Raw genomic sequence first — 21,569 nt, 5'->3', positions numbered from 1 at the left:
ATAACAACTTCAAGTTTTTTTTTTCGACAGACTCCAATGAGAAGTCCATGGAAATTTGAGGTGCTGATAATCTCACCATTTTGTGATATATTTCAAACCATCCGCAAAAAAAAATAGAGAATTTCTTATGTTTAGCTCTTGCTAAGTATTCCAACCTAATGTAACAATTCAGTGTTTCTCATTTGTGCTTCGCATATTATTCATTTCCACTTCACGTGTCATCTACCAATTTTATTATTATTATTATTATTATTATTATTATTATTATTATTATTATTATTATTATTATTATTATTATTATTATTATTATTATTATTATTATTATTATTATTATTATTATTATTATTATTATTATTATTATTATTATTATTATTATTATAACAGATCATGCCCCGCCGCGGTGGTCTAGTGGCTAAGGTACTCGGCTGCTGACCCGCAGGTCGCACGATCAAATCCCGGCTGCGGCGGCTGCATTTCCGGAGGAGGCGGAAATGTTGTAGGCCCGTGTACTCAGATTTGGGTGCACGTAAAGAACCCCAGGTGGTCAAAATTTCCGGAGCCCTCCACTACGGCGTCTCTCATAATCAAATGGTGGTTTTGGGACGTTAAACCCAACAAATCAATCAATATAACAGATCATGCATATTTAGCCAGCCTAGGACTCACTGCAAACTACTTCTGTGAAGACACACAAAACAATACTACTTATGGTGATGCAAAAGTGTCTCAAGAAAAAATACGAACTAAAAGAGCCAAAATGTAAGAGCGAAACGCATGAACAACGGATAAAAATACAACCTTGCAGGATAAGTCACACTACATTCAGCAATGTGCAAAATAGTACGAAAGATGGAGGAGTATATAGTATGTACGACTCGCAACACAAGCAAACTGCAAAGCGCCCTTGACAATAATTATTGTGACGCATAAAATTTACAGATATGAAAAATGTAAAAAGTATTGAGACTTTATTTGCTGTGGGCCTTTGAATGTGTGCAGATTCAGGCATATATATGAAACAGTCTTTGTTATTCGGTTACCTTACGTAAAAAAAAGAAATGCATACATTTGAGTAGTTGGAGCCCTTATGGCTAACTACTATCTCTAAAAGGAAGTAAATCAGCGAGATGGCGACGGCAAGGAAGCAAAGGCGAGAATAAATAAACAGTACAAGACTAGATGCAAAAAATGCGTACGTGCCACTTGCTCGTTCTACATTCCATTTACTGATTTTGCATCTGCTTCCTGCTACAATGACTGCAACTACACTGTATTAAGTGGCAAGTCTTTTTTGTGTTTTAACTAAGCAGACGGCTACCAGCTATGGCACCTTAACACGTCAGTTTTTGCGCTGCATAAAACGACGGCGCATATTGATTTGACGGCTGTGATGGTGTGGGCTTGGACGATGGTGAATTGCAAAAAGCACACACACACAAATCTAGGAACATGGTAAAGTATATTGGTTCGCCGAAAATTTATCTGGAGCACATCCAGTATGACGCACCTCTTAATTGCCCAATGGATATGTATTAGTCCTACAAGAATTTCTAATGATGACATCGCAGTTCTGGCAAAAAAACTGAGGTGATAAATCTATCAAAGCTTTTACTGTTTATATTATGTGGTTGTTCGATCTAACTTCTGAAGGTGTGATTTCACAGGCCACGTGACTTCAGGATGGCTTTCAATCCATTCACCAGGAGCATGTGTTATTCTTTTCGTCGTGAACCATCAAATTTATTCGTCAAAAGTCTTTTTATTGATTGATTTGTTGGTTTTAACGTCCCAAAACCATCATATGATTATGAGAGACGCCCTAGTGGAGGGCTCCGGAAATTTCGATCACCTGGGGTTCTTTAACGTGCTTCGTCAAAAGTCTGTCATTATACTTTGCTAGCTTTGGCATGTTTTAAGGAGCCAGCAATGAGGGACAGAAGAACGGACGGTTGATGAAAAAAAAAACACGGCGCCGGCAAGGTGTGTTTCGTGTGTTACACGGCCACGCAATAACCAAAAGACGTACAAGGTTTCTCGGTTATTGTCTCGCCATTGACGAAGAATCTTTCTGTTTCCAATATGGGTATCGTCACCGTATCTCGTACTGACAATAAAGAAGTAGTTGCAGTTCTTTTTCAACACAAAAAAAAAGAATTTTGAAACTGACCATCTATATGTGTCACGCAAACAAACTGAACTGTGAACGCATAATATATGCAGCCTGAATACTCTAGCACGTAGTGTGTCCTCTACGTCTGTTCAGTTTGTTCTTCGCTAATACATATTGTCGCTTTTGTCTATTGTAGCTAATGATCGAGCTAATCCACTTACTCCATGTTGCACGCATATTGGTGGGATCACCCGTTTACTTTTTGTTTTTATTTAGCAATAACATATTCATGCACCCTCCGGCATTTGTCGGCCACTTCTGCTGACCTAAAGTGCAATATTTCCTTGACATGAAGATTATAAATTTGATGCGGTAGCCTTATAGCAAGAGAACCTTTAAACGACAGTGATATTTTATTTGAGAAAATTCAATTTCGTTGATTCAGTGCCCTGTTCGTTTGCTTGCGTCTGTTTAAATGCTAAAGATGGCTTTCCACAACGTACAACTTCATAGCGGCCTTACTTTTTTTATTACCATGTGAATTAACAATCAGTGTTCAAGTAAATATTTTGCGCATATATCTACTCAATAGAAATATTTATTTATAGCTCTTCCTAAAAGCGCCCTCCGACATCGTTTTGATGTTTCACCATGGAACGTGCAATAGGTTTCATCGACGCCGTTTGTGACGTGAAATGAGCAGCTGCGAGGTGCTCCTGATGCCGAATCACCTGCGCCATTGTGCTCAGAAACGAAAATTGTTTGGGCTGTGATCTGCTTCAAGATGAGAATTTAGCTGGCCCGAGTATGCATCTCTCCTTATCACCAGAGGACCACTACCAAATAACTTCCGTAATCAATGCCAACTCATCATCAATGCAGTTCATCATCTGCGGATATTTTATGTATTCTCTGAGCTTATACGGCGAGCGAGTTACTGACGCCACTGGTGCAAACGTAGAAGATCATGGCTATTACCATGGGTCATGTGTTGATATGGTAATATTTTTTGCATATCGCTTCATAAATGGTGACCACATGAAGAATACAAATGTATAAAGCTTGGTATTAGGTATAATATTTGTTCAGAGCACCCTCAACATCTTGAGTTGATTAAGGTGCTGAGAAGGACTCGTAATTTAAAGGAACTGTGAGGAGGTTTATTAGCCGTTAAAGACAGCGACCAGACAGCGTGAAGAACCGTCCAGCGATCGGCACAGCAACGAACCGAAGCACGAGCCGAGAGAGCTGGGCGTTGGCGATGCTGCTTGCTGCAGACACATCTTCTTCTTCACAATCACCCCCGCTGAAAAAGGAGCCATCTTGGCGACCTAAGAAGTTTAAGGGAGAGGCTCCTGATATGGTTTTAGGCGGGAAACATGGACGATGTCACGTGCACGCCGGCGCATGTCATCCGATCGGGAAACTGACTCAATTAGGTAATTAACCGGAGAGGTTTTCTCTAAAACGGTGTGAGGCCCCTCGTACCAGGGGACAAGTTTTGATGAGAGTCCCGGAGTTTGGTATGGGATGGCAAGCCACACGAGAGACCCTGGGACATAGTTGGGATCTGGAAGACAGGTGCAACGGCTTTCTTTCTGGCGTTGCTGCTGGTCCGAGGTGAACGCACGGGTGAGCTGGCGGCACTCTTCGGCTTGTCGAGCAGCATCGGAGATAGGTGGACATTCGGAAGCATCAGGATGGTAGGAAAGTAGAGTATCAATTGTATAGGAAGGGTCACGTCCATAAAGAAGAAAGAAAGGTGAAAACCCCGTGGTTGTTTGTATTGCAGTATTGTATGCAAATGTCACGTATGGGAGAACACGGTCCCAGTTGCTATGATTAGATGCCACGTACATTGAGAGCATATCACCCAGCGTGCGGTTAAACCGTTCCGTTAGCCCATTAGTCTGCGGGTGGTATGCTGTCGTTTTCCGATGAATGACGTGGCATTCCGAAAGCAGAGCTTCGATGACCTCGGAGAGAAAAGCGCGGCCTCTGTCACTAAGAAGCTCTCGAGGTGCACCATGTTGAAGGATAAATTGACGTAAAATGAAAGAGGCAACATCCTGAGCGGTAGCGCTCGGTAAAGCGGCTGTTTCGGCGTAGCGTGTTAGATGGTCGACCGCCACTATAATCTACCGATTGCCATCTGGTGTCAATGGAAGGGGGCCGTAGAGGTCAACGCCAACGCGATCAAAAGGCTTGGCAGGGCACGGAAGTGGCTGCAATTCACCAGTAGCACGTAGCGGTGTTGATTTGCGTCGCTGGCAGTCAGGACAGCACTGCACGAATTTGCGTACGAAATTGTGCATGCCGCGCCAGTAATAGCGATGGCGAAGGCGTTCATATGTTTTGAACACCCCGGCGTGGCCACATTGTGGATCGTCGTGAAGAGAAGCGCATACCTGCGATCGCAAAGTGCGTGGAATGACCAGTAGCCACCGGCGGCCATCAGGAGAGTAGTTGAGTCGATGGAGAAGTTGATCGCGGATGGCAAAATGGAAAGCTTGACGTCGGAGGGATCGAGATACCGGAAGGTTGGGCGTACCGGATAGGTATTCGAGAAGAGATGCGATCCACGGGTCACGACGTTGTTCGGTGGCAATTGAGAGAAAATTTAACGATGACAAGTATGGAGGCACGTGTTTCCGCACGTCGGATCTGGTGGCAAAGGTGAGCGGGACAGGGTGTCAGCGTCAGTGTGTTTGCGTTCACAGCGGTATACGGCGCGAATGTCTTACTCCTGGATGCGGAGTGCCCATCGCGCAAGGCGGCCAGAAGGGTCTTTCAGCGTGGAGAGCCAGCAAAGCGCGTGGTGATCAGTTACTAGATCGAACGGGCGGCCGTATAAGTATGGCCAACACTTTCCAAGCGCCCACACCAGAGCCAAACACTCTTTTTCTGTCACGCTGTAATTAGTTTCGGCTTTCGTCAGAGTGCGGCTAGCGTAGGCTATATGTATACAACGTATTCTGAATAGCCGGGATTTCGTTGGGCGAGGACAGCACCTAGCCCGACGCCGCTGGCGTCGGTGTGCACTTCGGTAGGAGCCGTCGGGTTGAAGTGGTGAAGAATAGGTGGCGAGGTGAGCAGAGGGCGCAGAGTAGTGAAGGCAACGTCACATGCAGGGGACCAGGAGGAGAGGTTCACGTCACCGCGAAGAAGCTGGGTTAATGGTGACATGATGGATGCAATATTGCGAACAAAGCGCCAGAAATATGAGCATAGGCCTACAAAACTGCGAAGTTCCTTCATGGTCGTCGGCTTGGGAAATTCTGCGACTGCTCGAAGTTTTGCTGGGTAAGGTAATACGCCGTGCTTTGACACGATGTGGCCTAGGATGACGAGCTCGCGTGCAGCGAAGCGGCATTTTTTCAAGTTAAGCTGCAGGCCAGCATTGGTCAGGCAAGTCAAAAGCTGCCTGAGGCGAAGGAGGTGCGTAGGAAAGTCGTGCGAGAAAACCACGACATCGTTGAGGTGGCAGAGGGACATATTCCACTTGAGGCCACGTAGCGTATTATCCATAAGTCGTTCAAACGTGGCGGGCGCGTTACAAAGTCCAAAGGACATGAGGTTAAACTCGTATAGTCCGTCATGTGTAATAAATGCAGTTTTTTTGGTGATCGGCTTCAGCCATTGAAACTTGCCAGTAGCCAGACCGCAAATCTAGTGACGAGAATTCCGCTCCGTGAAGGGTGTCAATGGCGTCATCAACGCGTGGCAAAGGATATACGTCCTTGCGGGTTATCTTAATCAAACGACGATAGTCTACGCAAAATCGTATAGATCCGTCTTTCTTACGCACCAGGACGACAGGAGACGCCCAGGGACTGTGAGATGGTCGAATGACGTCTCTACGAAGCATATCTTCGACTTGATCGTTGATGACGCGGCGCTCTTCAGTGGAGACACGGTATAGTCTTTGACGCAGTGGCTGGTGTAGGCCGGTGTCAACATGATGCATGACTTGCGACGTGCGGCCTAGTTGAGGTTGGGACACATCGAAGGAATTCCGGAACTCATGCAGAAAATCAAGCAGGTCGGCATGTTCGGTGGGAGTGAGGGTGTCGGCGATGGCGCTGGAAAACGTATCCTTGGACGACTCCTCGAAGGCCAACAGTGATTTTGGGTGGTCGCAGTAGTCATCCAGGACTTCAACCAAAGACGAAGGGTCGAGATCCTGCACGCGGCTGAGACATTCCCCCGCAAGCAAAGTGACAGGTGTGGAAAGCGGGTTGAGTATGAACATATTGCTTCTTCCGGCGCCAAGGTCAATCGTTGCGAAAGGCAGCGGCAGAGCTCGACGACTCGTGAAGATATTGGAAGGCATAAGAAAGACTGTAGCGTCAGTCTAGGCGTTGCATGAAGCTGGAACAAGTGCGAAATTTTCAGGTGGAATATCAGTGTCTTCATGCACGAACAACTTCGGCGGCTGATGAAGAGCGTCAAGTAATGGGACATCACAAAAGGGTGAAAACTCAACTTCAGCGCGTGCGCAGTCAATGACGGCATTATCGCGGGATAAGAAGTCCCATCCGAGGATGACATCATGCGAACAGTCAGCGAGGACAATAAACTCCACAATGTAAACAATGCCTTCGATGGACACTCTTGCAGTGCAGGCTGCGAGAGGCGTTACTTGCTGTGCACTTGCGGTGTGGAGTGACAGTCCCGAAAGCGGCGTCGTGACTTTACGTAATACACGGCAGACATTAGCGGCAATAACAGAAACAGCGGCGCCGGTGTCTACAAGGGCGAAAGTAGAAGAACCTTCAACAGTTACTGCGACCACGTTAGCAGGAGAGGGGCGAGGGCTTAGACAGTTTAAAAATGGCGCAGTTTTTGCCTCTTGAACTGCGGTGCTTAGTTTTCCTGGTCACAAGGTCTGGGCCGGCGACGCTTCGCGGAGGGCGATCGCCGACGAGGAGAGGGTGCGCGCAGCATCATGAAGTCGGGGTCGTTAGGAGGGGCATAGCGAGGTGACAAGACCGGCCCGTATTGCGCGAAGGGTTTTGCTGCCGGGATGCGATGATCGGACATGGTCGCCGAACGTCTGAGGTCGACGGCGGCAGTAGCGGGCAACGTGTTCGAGAGTAAAGCAGGCGTAGCATATCGGTCGGTTATCGGGCGTCCTCCGAGAATTGGCGACTGGTGGTGCCGCCCAAGGTGCAGTATAAGCAGCCGGGTGTGCGGGCTGTGAGCGCGAGGTGTAGGGTGGTTGCGGAAGCCTACGCACAGCGTCTGCAATGTGAATAGCGCTGCTACCGGCTGCATCACTTGCGAGCAGGCGACAGGAGGAGCCACAGGCTGCGCTGCATACGTTAGGAGCGCGGCCACAGGCTGCACGGCTGGCGGATAGGCGACAGGAGGGCCTACCAGCTGCGCGGCACGCTGGCAGTGCGCACGGCTGGATAGAGGCGGCTTGTGGTGAGCAACAGGAACAGCTTGGGCTACCTCTTCCGAAATAGCAGTGCGAAGCGGGGCAGGTAGACGGGTAGTGGTCTCGTGAGTGAAGGGCACTCGGGAAAGTTGGCGGGCGACTTCCTCACGGACGAAGGCTCGAACTTGCTGAAGCAGCGGTGAATCGTCAGGCAGGGTGTCGAAACTGGACTGTGACTCACCACCATGCTGAGGCTGCCGAGTCAGAGTGCGTTGCTTCTTCAACTCGTCGTAGCTCTGACACAAGCTGACGACTTCGGAAACTGTGCTCGTATTTCTTGCCAAGAGCATTTGAAATGCGCCGTCGTCGATGCCCTTCAGGATGTTTTTGACCTTGTCAGATTCGGGCATGGTGTCATTCGCACGTCGACAAAGGTCGACGACGTCCTCAATATAGCTGGTAAAGGTCTCGCCAGTCTGCTGAGAGCGGACGCGCAAGCGCTGTTCTGCCCTCTGCTTGCGAACAGCCGGCCGACCGAACACTTCAGCACATGACGTCTTGAGGACGCTCCATGTGGCGATGTTGTGTTTGTGGTTATTAAACCACGATTCGGTGACGCCAGTGAGATAAAATATAACGTGGCCCAGCTTGTCGGCTTCATCCCACTTACTGTTGGCGCTCACCAGTTCGTAGTGCTCGAGCCAGTCTTCGACGTCGGTCCCATCCGCACCGCTGAAGACCTTCGAGTCCTCTAGGCCAGAGCAGTTGAGTCATCCTAGGCCAGAGCAGTTGGCCATCCTAGGCCAACTGCTCTGGCCTAGGATGGCCAGAGCAGTTGAACTGGAGCGAAGGCGTCGATGTAGTGGCGTTGGCAGTCGTGACAGGTGGTAGCGTGCGGCTTCGCAGCTCCAGGGTGTAGCAACGGGGATTAACAGCACCTTCCACCAAATGTGAGGAGGTTTATTAGCCGTTAAGGACAGCGACGAGACAGCGTGAAGAACCGCCCAGCGATCGGCACAGCAACGAACCGAAGCACGAGCCGAGAGAGCCGGGCGTTGGCGATGCTGCTTGCTGCAGGCACATCTTCTTCTTCACAGAACATTCATATATTACTCATTAGGTAACTAATATGAGTGAAAATACGTGAAGTTCACGCTCTTCAAAGAGCGTGCAGTCGCTGTCATGTGTGAAATCGTGGATTTATTTTGAACCGCTTACCTCTTTGAGAAACACAGTATTAGGCAATTGAGTGCAACTGAATTTTTAATTTGAAAAATAATGCTCGCGAAAGATGATGCTCTTATTAAACTAATATCAACAAGAACAAGATTGATAAATATACTCAGAACAATCAAGACAGGGAATTCAAAAACTTGCCTTTCCTATGATAGACAAATGCTACACTAGTGGCAACTCTGCCACCCTACTGGCTTTGTAGTTTTAGTGTTCAGCTGCTGATGTAAAATACACCAATCAGTCCCTTCGGCTTTGCACAAAGTTCCATACATTAGCGCTGAGAGCATTAAATTTAAGGAAAAAGCCAGTTCTTAATAAACAAGACGTTATTAGTGGTACCTAAAGCAATTACAGCCTCTTGGCGTACCACCACACATAATAATAGTCATAGAAAATTTCCCGCTCGACTGTTAAGCGGGCAATCACTACTATCTTCAATGCTCGTAAGGCAAATAGTGATTGTTTCACCAGGCATCTTTTGTAATTGTCACTTGGCTCGTAAAGGTAGTATCGACTGTTTCACTACAGTGTCAGAGCGAAGTGACAATTATTACAGATTAAAAGCACCGTGCAGTCGAGCTTTCTAGTGTGACTGCAGCGCCATAACGTAATGGCTAGTGGAGAAAAAACGCAATAATAGGCTGGGGTCAGTCTAAAAGGAGCGCGATGGTGGCGTCTCCCTGCCCAGGTGGGTGAGCCGATCGCAGCAGAGATACACGGGGGCGCCTAACGGCCAACGTCAACGAACTAAGCATGGGTAGGGCCAGGAACGCAGCTACCTCTGGTCAGCGAATGGTGCCTATAGGCATCTGTTATAAGTGTTACTTGGTTATGTTTGCACCTTTGCTTCACGTGCAATAGAAGGACAGAGGTATTGAGAAGACACAGGTATTGAAAATAGGTATTGAGAAGTTCTACGTAACTATCTCATTCGCATGTCTTGTGTTTACAGGACCTTGAAGAACTGCTGAGTCACTTTGTGGAGGATGAAAAGGAGATCATCAGAAAAGAGCAGGAAGAGAAAGTGGAAAGGGAGAGAGAAAGACAGGAGCAGCAGAAAAGGGAAGAAGAAATGAGACACGAACAATTGCTGGAGAAATTAAGGCAGGAAGCGAGAGAGGCGGAATTGAAGAGAGAAATAGAAATGTTGAGAGAACAGAAGACAAAGATAGAACAAGAACAAGCGCGGGACAGAGAAGTTGACGCGAAGATGGAGAGATTGAAACAGGAATACAATATGAAAATAGAGCTCTTGGAGCTGAAATTGGCGGAAATGAGAAACGCAAGTGACAAGCCACCATTGATATGTGTCATTTCGTGAAGTTGCATGTGTAACAACAGTATGTAACACGTTGCGATGACATGTTAAGATTATGATACACCCATGTGGAAGAATTCCTTTCTTACGCAGCTAGCCCTGAGGGGGTTTTGTTCGATAACCACAGGACTTTAGATGCAAAGGATATAATGATCAGTATGCTGTGGGATTACTTCGAAGTTCAATTTTCTTCAGGGTGGATAGAAGTATTTAGCTGCTGTATGGCGACAAATAAAGCAAGCTAAATAAAACACGCTGTTGTAGTTAATTTCTTTGTGCAGCTTTGCAGTACTTAGCGCACATACTGTGACCGCAAAAAATATGTGAGTTGACAAAAATTTTCGAGAGCTACAAGAACTATCATGTTTTGATTGATTGATATGTGGGGCTTAACGTGCCAAAACCACCATATGATTATAAGAAACACCGTAGTGGAGGGATCCGGAAATTCTGCCCGCGTGGGGTTCTTTAACGTGCGCCCAAATCTGACTACACGGGCGAACACCACTTCCCCGTCCATCGGAAATGCAGCCGCCGCAGCGGGGATTCGATTCCGCGACATGCGGGTCAGTAGCCGAGTACCTTAGCCACCAGACCACCGCGGTGGCGCGACGCTGTCACGTTTTAGTGCACTTCGAAGGATTCTTGTATTTATAATGTTTTATAAAGCTAAGTGAGTGAGTGAGAAAGGAAAGGCCGGGAGGTTAACCAGATATTGGCATCTGGTTTGCTACCCAGCGCTGGGGGTGGGGAAGTAGGGGCAAGAAAGAGAGGTTAGAGAGAGGGGAAAAAACGCACGCGCACTCATAAAAAAAACGAAAACACACACTGGAGGGCGTCCCAGCTACAACCGTTCAGCATGGCCGGTCAATCGCAAAGAGTTCAGCAGCACTTTCAGGGCCCTCTTCTGTGAAGTCGCATCCTGACGATACTGCAGAATTTCCTGCTCCGACAGAGGCTGATCATCTAATTTGTTGAGTTCCCTGCGAAGGCATAGTCGCCACCTACTATACGCTAGGCACTCACAAAGAACATGTTGAATGGTTTCCTCCTTGCCACAGTGGCCACAGGCTGCGGTGTCGGCCATCCCAATGCGGAAAGCGTAGGCGTTGGTAAATGCAACGCCCAACCACAGCCTACATAACAGGGTCTGGTCTGCTCGGCGAAGCCTCGACGGGACTTGAAGACTTAGCGTAGGGTCAAGCGAGTACAGTCGCGCATGCTTGAAGTGCGGCTGATTCCATTGCGATGTGGTTTGCCGGCGAGCAAGTCTGCGGAGCTCTCGTGCAGCATCCGTCCTAGAGAGTGGTAGTCGCAGTTTATGATTTTCTGTGTGGGCTGAGCGGGCAGCTTGATCGGCCCGTTCATTGCCGATGATTCCGCAGTGACTGGGCAACCACTGAAATGTAATTTGGTGCCCTTTCTCAGTCAGGTGGTGTATAATCTCTGCTATCTCTAGTACCAGCTGCTCGTGTGGTCCACGGCGTAAGGCTGATAGTAGAGACTGCAGTGCCGCCTTCGAGTCGCAGAAAATAGTCCACTTGCGCGTAGGCTGATCAACTACAAATTGCAACGCGGCACGAAGTGCTGCCAATTCTGCTGCCGTTGATGTTGTTGCGTGAGATGTCTTGAATTTAATTGTCGTGGCCAACCTTGGTATCACTACTGCTCCTGTAGAGCTGTCCGGCTGAACCGATCCGTCAGTGTAGATATGTGTGGAGTCTTGATATTTCTCATACAAGAGAAGTAGTGTGAGCTGTTTAAGAGCCGGTGACGACAAATTGGCCTTTTTCTCGACGCCAGGTATGTTAATATTAATTATTGGTTGAGCGAGGCACCATGGCGGAGTCACAGGTCTAGCGGCAGGAGAGAACGAAGTTGGGATCGACTCACCATGTGCGGTCACTGTTTTGCAGTAAGATGTGCATGGTCGGACCACTGGTAGAGAAGCTAGGTGATGTCGAGGGGTTCGAGCAAGGTGTCGTATATGTGTCCTCAGCACTTCCAGATTAATGTGGGTCTTGATGAGGTTGTCCCTTGTGATGGCGGTAGTCGCCGCTGTTGATGCACTTTGGGGCAAGCCTAAACATATCCGGAGTGCTTGAGCCTGGACACTTTGAAGCATTCGTATGCTTGTTTTACTTGCGTTGGTTAACACAGGTAGGCTGTACCGAAGGAATCCAAGGAAAAGAAACCTGTATAGTCGCAACATAGCAGTTGTGGACACTCCCCAGTTCTTTCCAGCGAAGAACTTGAACAAATGACAGATGCCTGTCAATCGCCTTTTCATGTATGATACATGTGAGCTCCATGAGAGGTCTCTGTCAATTATAACACCTAGAAACTTGTATGATCTGAGGTGACGCATTCTTTCGTTGTTTATCAGAACGCTGTAGTTATGCATTGGTTTGCGCGTAAATGCCACTAGTGCACATTTCTCAGAGGAAATTTCCAGACCTCGTTGACGGAGGTAAATAGCAACTTGAGTGGCAGCTCTCTGAATTCGCGCTCGCAGCTGTAGACGTGTTACTGCAGACGTCCAAACGCAGATGTCGTCCGCGTACATTGACAATCTGACAGTACTTGGCAGATGCTCATTTAGAGCTATTAGCGTCAGGTTGAATAGTACAGGGCTAAGTATGCCACCCTGGGGAACACCACGGTGGCTGTAGTGTAGCGTAGTGTCACCATCCTCGGTTCTCACGAAAAAGGATCGCTCAGAGAGATAGCTGCGTATCCACTGAAACATCCGACCACCCACTCCTACCTCCTTGAGAGCGGTGAGGACAGCTTCATGGGTGACGTTATCGTACGCCCCTTTAACATCAAGAAATAAAGAAGCGCAGAGACGCTTACGGCCTTTTTCGTGCTGCACGTAGGTGACCAGGTCTATGACGCTATCAATTGATGACCGGCCACGGCGAAATCCCGTCATAGCGTCCGGGTAGATGTTGTGATGTTCCAGGAACCATTCTAGCCGTCCAAGTACCATCCTCTCCATCACTTTGCCCAAGCAACTAGCCAGTGCAATCGGGCGGTATGATGTGAGCACCAATGGTGACTTGCCAGGCTTCAGTAATGGAACCAAACGGCTGGTCTTGCAGTTAACTGGGAGGGTGCCCTCTCGCCACGAGTCGTTGTATATCTCGAGGAGGGCACTCCTCGCACACTCACCAAGGTGACACAGTGCTCTGTATGATATTCCATCAGGCCCGGGTGCTGATGTCCGTCTACACAAAGCCAGTGCTGCTTGAAGCTCATGAATAGAAAAAAATTGGTCCAAGGGGTGATCGTGAGATGTCGTGCCACCGCGTGAGAGCGTGGAGATGTTGGGATCTGCGAGTTGACCAGATAAGTTGGCACAGAACTCTTCTGCCACGTCGACCTCCGATCTCTGTTGAGAGAGGGCTAGAGCCTTGAATGGAGACCGCTGAATGGGAGATGTCCGGAGCCCTCTTATTGTCCTCCACAAGTGTGATAAAGGCTTGCGAGGATCTAACGAAGCGCAGAAGGCTGCCCAACGTTGTGACTCTAGCTTGTCTATGCGGCGTTGTATCTTCTTCTGAAGACGTCTAGCGATTCGTAAATCGTCGATTGCTTTCGTGCGTCGGTACCTTCGTTCCGCACGCCGTCGGAGAGCCCGAAGTCGTTCTAATTCCACATCAAATTCGGTTACTCTCGAAGAGCATGTGAGGGTGCACACTGTGTCTTGCACTGTGGACTTGATCACCTCTTCTAAGTCAAATGAGGTGTTCTCTTGACAGCGTTCTTCCATGAGAGATTCAAACTTGGTCCAGTCTACTCTTTGGATAGTTTCGCGTACCTTGCAAGGTGATAATCTTCTGATCTTGACATATGTGGGAATGTGGTCGCTCCCATGTGTTTCTATGTCCGCAAACCATCCGGAACATCTGACAAGACCTCGAGAAACAAAAGTCAAGTCAAGGCAACTGCTGTATCCAGGGCCACGTAAAAATGTTGGGCTGCCATCATTTAACAAGCACAGCTCGTTGTCTGAAGCAAACGTTATCAGACTTCTACCCTTTGCGCTGATCTTCGGGCTCCCCCATAGCGTATGGTGGGCGTTGAAGTCTCCGATGATCACCCATGGGCCAGGAGTGGATGATAGGATGTGTCCTAGTCTTCTGTGGTCAAATCTACTTGATGGCGACAGGTATGCACCGACAACAGTGACAGTAAGACCCCTTTTCTTCACTGTTAAGCATATATATTGGTTATCGTTGTCAGGTGGTACAGGCCGAATAATGTAGGTCAGGTCACGTCGAATAAACAGCAGGACCTTGCTGTTTCCACTATAACAAGCCGACATAAAGGATTCGTATCCGGAGAGTCTAATAGCGCTCGATAAATTTGGCTCGCAGATGACGATGATGGGAAACATATTAGTGAAAACGAACCGACGGAAATCTGCAATGCGTGACTTCAGTCCCCGTGCATTCCACTGAAAAATTGTTGCTTTTTTTGACCTCTTCCCTGAAAGGCAGTGGCTGGTGGGCCATTATCTACTCAAGAGCCGCCAGTACTGGACTCAGAGCGTCCAGTACTTGAAGTGCACTTTTGGCTGACGTTGTGCGCATGTTGTTTAACACAGTGCGAATGGCATTAATTATGGGTCGTAGAAGAGCAATCACTTGCTTATCCAAGTTCCGCTGCTCCTCTGTTGTCGCAGCTTGCTCTGATGAATGCGGCTTCTGATGTGGTTCTTCCACAAGTTGCGTGCGCGTAAGTGGCGGCCAATCTTCAGTAGAGAGAGATCTACTTGTTTTCTGTTTTCCATCGTCTGCGTTCGCCGTGGTGTATTCTGCAGTGGGCGCCGTTCCCAGATGCGTTGGCTTACTTCTTGTAATTGACTGCGGTCTTCGCGAAGATCTTCGACGGTGACGTCGTCGTCTTCGCCGGACTTTTTCTGCGGCCTCTTTGTGGGTAGAGCTGTCTCGCACCATTTGTTTAAGAATAGTAAACTCCTTCTTTATGCGTGGACAGTCTTTGGAAGATGCACTGTGGGCACCTTGACAATTAGGGCACTTTAGTATGGTTGCGCTGCATTTGTCCTCGGTATGTGGTTCTGAGCATCGGGGGCACACTTCGGAGTTCCTGCACGCTCCCTGCACATGGCCGATCTTCTGGCACTTATGACATCGCATAGGTTTTGGAATAAATGGTCGGACCTGGTGACGAAAGTGGCCAACCTTCACATGGGAGGGGAGACTGTCCCCTTTGAACGTAATTCTCACACAATGTGTGTTACCAAGGCGACTGACATTCACAATGACGTTATCTTCATTTGCCGGTTTTATTAGCACTGAAAGATCCGATTCTGGAATTTCAGTGGCGATGTCATAAATTACTCCTGTTGACGTGGTGCTATCAGCTGGTATTATAGACTTGACACTGATGTTACCCAGTTGCGTTACTTTCTGAAGCGCGTTTAGCGCACGTGGGTTCAGCACATCGATTGCCAAGATGTTCTTTCTTGCGTTTAGACGTATTTCTTTGATCTGATTTGGCGTAATATTCTCGAGGTACACAGAGAGCGCTTGCCTGTTCAGCCCGCGTAGACTGTCGGTAGCCTTCAGTGGCACAAACAGGATAGAGTGAGGCCATCGCTGAGGGGCAGTTTTCACGGTAGTCGTGCTTGATTCCGAAGATGCATTGATGATCCGTCGTTTAGCCTTGCGGTACAGGACGGGTTGGAAGCCGTCGTCCGAGGACTCGTCGCTTGATGAGGAGTATAGCTCAGTGTCCTCACTCTCACTGAACGCGTTTCCTCGCTTCCTCGAAGCAGTCCTAGCGGTCGAACCGGACTCGGACGGTGCCCCGTGAGGTTGAACATCCATCACCACGATATATGGGGCGATAGACCCCACAAAGCTTTTATAAAGCTAAAAATTCTGCATCATTAGGAACCTAATCGGAGATGAAGATATTCAATTAGAAAAAAATTACGAAACCATCAAGTTGCATAAAAATCAATGGGTAGATTGGACAACCATGTCACGTCCTCTAGATGCAATTCGCCTCCTAGGTGGTGGTTCATAAATCAACAGTATGCAGTAGGTTTTGTTTAAAATGTAGCTCATAATGTTCTCGACCACACCAATATAGTGCATTTCTCGACGACACAAGCATTGTTTTTTTTTTTGCTGCCTGCGATAACATAATTTTTTTACAAACTAACGCAGTTATTCGTTCTTGTAAACAAAAAATTCTGCAGGGCGCAAGTCACCTGTATTGCATACTGTTTTAGTGCTACCGATTCTACACATACATCGCAAATAATTGATTGATATGTGCGGTTTAAATTCTTAAAACCACCATATGAATGTGAGGCACACTGTGTACTGGAGGGCTCCTGAAATTCTTGTTGCGTTGGGTTCTTTAACGTGCACCCAAACCTGAGCACGGAGGCCTACAGCCTACAACTACTGCAATGGCCAAGCAACATAACAGTATCGTGAGGTGCTCCATCACGTTCATGAACTGGTGAAATCCTAATACCGTAGGCATCTAGCGGCAAATATTTTTTATAGTTCTTTGCAGAAACTCCCAAAAGAACACTCCTCTCGAACAATGCAGCTAGGCATGTTTGATGGCTTCAGCCTCACAATGAAGCAAACAGTGCTTTGCTGACTATAGAAACAGACCGCTCTTTCTTTTGAACATCTCTAGTCCCTGTATGGAGCCTTTGACTTGTACCTTCTATATTATTAGTTGTAATAAGTTTGAGCTGTACATTACAGGCAACGAATCCATACTCCTGATGCGAAGCCAACAAAAGTGGTATAACAAAGGGGTTTGATATATCATACAAAGAATAGAACCTATCTAAAGCAGACGAACAGATTCTATCTAAATAAACTTTACGAAGCAGATTTTTAGTCGGCGTCACACAAAGATATTTGTCGAAGTTCACCCGTAACGGTGAGTACGACAGCATGCAGTCGTATTCAGTAGCACGGCATTTTTTTTTTCTTTCGAGATACCGTAAAGTTTGGTCATTTACTCATGTGCATTACCATTATGCACTGCTCGAACCAGTCCTTTATAATATTCAGGTTGCTATGGAGGGTTTTACTATAAAATGCAAATGAATCAACGAAAAAAAAAATCAAAAGTAAACGGTTTTGAGCGAATAATTTAATTTCGACGCCAGGGCAAATGACATTAACAATATAAATGATATTGGAGGTTGTTTTGGGGAAAAATTACGGATGTCTTCATCGGAGCTGGGCAGAGATACTTGAAAAAGGATTTCTGAATACAGATTTCTCAATACAGTGGTTGGAAGTCAGAAATACAAATACTGCAATTCATTTTTCGTTGACGAAAAAGGATATTTCAGAGATACGTATGCCACAAGTCGCCAAAAAAAAATCCCAAATACAGATACAGCAGTGCATCTATAGAAATACTTTTTTTTTCTTTCTGTGATGACCATATTTTGCAAATACACTAATTAGTGCACGATTTTGTAAACAATTTCAGAGCACTGAGCATTACAGTTTATATTTTTATTGCGGTACGGACAGCGCCTCTAAGACATCACATTGGTGGAGGAAGGACTTATTAAGCACATCACCGGCAATAATTACATAATTACAAGTATCTATTGCAAATAAGAAATGGCTTGCCGCCAAAATGAGTGGCTTGCCACAAACTTACCACACCAAAAAATTAGGCGTGCTGTTCTGGCATTAGCGACAGCGACGTTCAGAGACCGACAACACTGCCTCTGCGCTCCTGCACATTAGTGCGTCGTGGGCTTTGCCACATTAACCATTCTTTATTTGAATGGAAAGTATCGTTGCCCTTCCTATGTGACCGACCAGCGGCACACATTTCGTGTTCTTTGCACGAAACCAAAAATATTCAAAAATCTTCAGTTACCGCTCAGGAGCACTGAAAACGCGCCTAAACTCGGTTTTCACAAAATAAAATTTGAAGAAAACAACCACGGCCTGGCCTCCATAATATCGTGATACTATCAATACATCATAAAAGTTATTTGCTACTGAGATACCAATGCGTTTTTCAAACGCCCTTGCAAAAGACTGCGTCTGAAGAGTGGTATTGCAGCCGTGTTTCGCAACTCTTCGCAACGGTGTCCCGTTCACTTTCTGGCTTACCATTGCCCCCGCGCTTCTCCTTCCTTACATCTGGCGTTCGCTACATGGCGCCGTCTCAAAACAACTGTTACAACAACAGTTTTTGTACTTTTATCACAGCATAATAATGTCCAGTTGGTTTTTAATTAGTTGCATCTTCCTAACCAGACGTGATCTAATAAATATTTGTAAAGCGACAGCACAATACGTTGTGCTGCTAATCAGATTGTGGTTATAGTAACAAAAAACAACACAAGATTGACAGTAATATTACGATCATAGTCTACAGTATTTATGCATTTAAAGCGCACTCTGTTGCGTATAAATACCCAGCAGTCAGTCCCACCACACAGAGAACATTTCTGAGCAAGAGCGCTATAGAACGCTCAGTCATGCTTCCATGTTTATTCCGGTCAAATCTGCTGTGTAGTTGTTGTTGTCGCTATAGCATTATGTTCTGTCATTGACTACGTTTTTGCATCATTCGCGATTTTTTCGTAGGTATTTCACTGAACTGACATCCCAACCATAATAACTTTCAAAGCACTTCTGTGGTGGCTGGCTTAAGTATAATGATTAGATAAAAACCGTATTAAAGGAGCATCATGTATATGACAAGCTTGCAATAAAATAACTGAATGAAAACTAATGTACAGTGGGCCGTATGGTAAAACTTGTTGATGGTATTAAACATTTACACGCAAACACACAGATATATATATATATATATATATATATATTCATATATATATATATATATATATATATATATATATATATATATATATATATATATATATATATATATATATATATATATATATATATATATATATATATATATATATATATATCATCGGCCTGACTACGTCCACTGCAGGACAAAGGCCTCTCCATGTTTCGCCAGTTAACCCGGTCCAGTGCTTGCTGCTGCCAATTTATACTTCTTAATCTCTTCTGCCCACCTAACCTTCTGTCTCCCCCTAACCCGGTTGCCTTCTCTGGGAATCCAGTTAGTTACCATTAAGGACCAGCGGTTATCCTGTCTACGCGCTACATGCCCGGCCCATGTCCATTTCCTCTCCTTGATTTCAACTATGATATCCTTAACCCCGTCTGTTCCCAAATCCACTCTGCTCTCTTCTGGGCCCTTAAGGTTACACGTACCATTTTTCTTTCCATTTCTCGCTGCGTCGTCCTCAATTTAGGCTAAACCGCCTTTTTAAGTCTCCAGGTTTCTGCTCCGTAGCTAAGTACCGGCAAGATACAGCTGTTATATGCTATCCTCTTGAGGGATAGTGGCAATCTACCTGTCATAATTTGAGAGTGCTTGCCAAATGTGCTCCACCCCATTCTTATTCTTCTAGTTACTTCAATCTCGTGGTTCGGCTTCGCGGTTATTACCTGCCCTACGTAGACATAGTCTTTTACAACTTGAAGTGCACTATTACCTATCTCGAAGTGCTGCTCTTTTCCGAAAATGTTGTAAATTACTTTCATTTTCTGCAGATTAATTTTGAGACCCACCTTTCTGCTCTCCTTGTCCAACTCCGCAATCATGAGTTGCAATTCGTCCTTTGAGTTACTCAGCAATGCAATGTCATCGGTGAAGCGCAGGTTACTAAGGTCCTCTCCATTAACTCTTATCCCTAACAGTTCCCATTCTAGGCTTCTGAAAACCTCCTGTAAGCACGCCGTAAATACCATTGGGGATATTGTGTCCCCCTGCTTTACACCTTTCTTGATTGGTATTCTGTTGCTTTCTTTATGAAGCACTATGATAGCAGTTGATCCCCTGTAGATTTCTTCCAGAATGTTTATATATACTTCATCGACGCCCTGATTCCGCAATATATATATATATATATATATATACTGCGTACCAGTGTATGTTTTTGTTGTTTTTGGATACACGTTTAACACTTTCGTTATTGCTACAATGATGCCTGATATATAGCAAATTAGATAATTCATGGCGGTAAAGGGTGCCAAGTAGGTGAACGTAACGTATAGTCAATGCAGCGAAATATAGGTGTACTAGAATGAGTAAATATGTGAAAGATAAGTGATCGAGGTAGCTCGCGCCACAATTTGTGCGACCAGGCCAGTTGAATTGAGCTAGAAACGGTAACATAAGGCACAATATTAGCTTCTCGTACCGGAGCGAGAAATTAACGACAGCCGGATAGAAGTTTGTTATAGGAGTTAGCGAATTCAGAAAGAACCGCTTCAAAGTTGTTTCATTTACGGGAACTTTCACATAAAAGCGGACATGCAAAAGATGGAGTAGGAAGCGCGAATGAGTTGACCAAAGAAGCATGTTCCCGAACAAGCGAACGGATGCTAACGTATACAAGGGGCTGCTCATTCAATGCAATACGTGCGTCATACCCAGCGATGGAAATACAGGGGATGCCCGGCAATGTGCGAAAGAGTATGTTCGCTACAAACAGGCAAGTATAGGAACATCGACAAACATGTGTTAGTCTGCAACGTGCTTTCGTAGCTAACCAGTTGTATATCAACTGGTGTTTTCATTCGTTTAATCTCTCTACTCCTGGTAAGCTGATATGCTGCGGCCACTGTTCCGGATGCACACACTTCACGGTATCCATTTCTAGTTCAGCGTCGTTTTTTCAGCGACAGTTGTTATCTCCCCTGCCCTACCTTTTTCTTGGTCGAACACGTAGATGTCGTCGAGCTATTGTTATTTCTCGGATGTGCCAGTCACCTTCGTTTTCAGTGACGGTGATGAATTAGGAAACACAGCACCTGTTACTTTATATTGATGAACCAAAGAAAAATATGTAGGTGATAAGTTTCTTGCGACACTTTACAACCAATCTAACTGAATCGCTTCGCGGTAAACGCGCTGTCGTAACGCGCCGGTGTGTCAAATAGAATCCGCGAGTATCACAATTGATTACACGCAGTCAGTGCACTTACTCGGCTCTTTGTTTCGCATTCAGCTCGCAGTTTTCTCTTCTCAATCGACGTTATACAAAGGCGTTGTATAGCTGAGAACAAAACATTGGCACAATTTTAGTATGATTTTGAGCGTTGTGAACTAGATAACTAGCGCTAAGTGATATCTTTTTGCTTTGCTTCTTGTTTTGTCATTAAAGGACATCGCAATAGTGCTGATGCGAGGTCTTATGTTCTGAAGTGGCGTGAATATGAACATTTTCGCATTTTGTTGCATTGCACCTACAGCTTGCCTTGTTTACTTGGTACTACGCAAGCGTGGAGGTAACCCAGCGCAATGTTGTCTAGGGGCGAGATTATCAGTTCCGCCAGCCAGCAGCCCGAGTTATAGACAGGGAAGACTTTGCTGTGCAATCTTACTACAAACACCCTAGTATTCTTTGGCTTTTTTTACGCGTTTATTCACGGTTA

General features: G+C 46.1%; 1 protein-coding gene across 1 annotated transcript in view; it reads left to right on the top strand.

Moving 5' to 3' along the window:
- Nucleotides 1-10,289, top strand: part of LOC119164339 (atlastin-2) — a 41,402-nt gene extending 31,113 nt beyond the window's left edge. The window contains exon 10 of the mRNA XM_075871433.1: nt 9,682-10,289. Coding sequence (XP_075727548.1) covers nt 9,682-10,050 — 369 coding nt within the window. The 3' untranslated portion in view covers nt 10,051-10,289. The remainder of the gene's footprint in view (nt 1-9,681) is intronic.
- The last annotated feature ends 11,280 nt before the right edge of the window (nt 10,290-21,569 follow it).

The sequence above is a fragment of the Rhipicephalus microplus genome, chromosome 8, assembly GCF_043290135.1.
Source record: "Rhipicephalus microplus isolate Deutch F79 chromosome 8, USDA_Rmic, whole genome shotgun sequence".
In the NCBI taxonomy this organism is placed as follows: Eukaryota; Metazoa; Arthropoda; class Arachnida; order Ixodida; family Ixodidae; genus Rhipicephalus; species Rhipicephalus microplus.
This window is presented reverse-complemented; position numbering and strand designations above follow the sequence as displayed.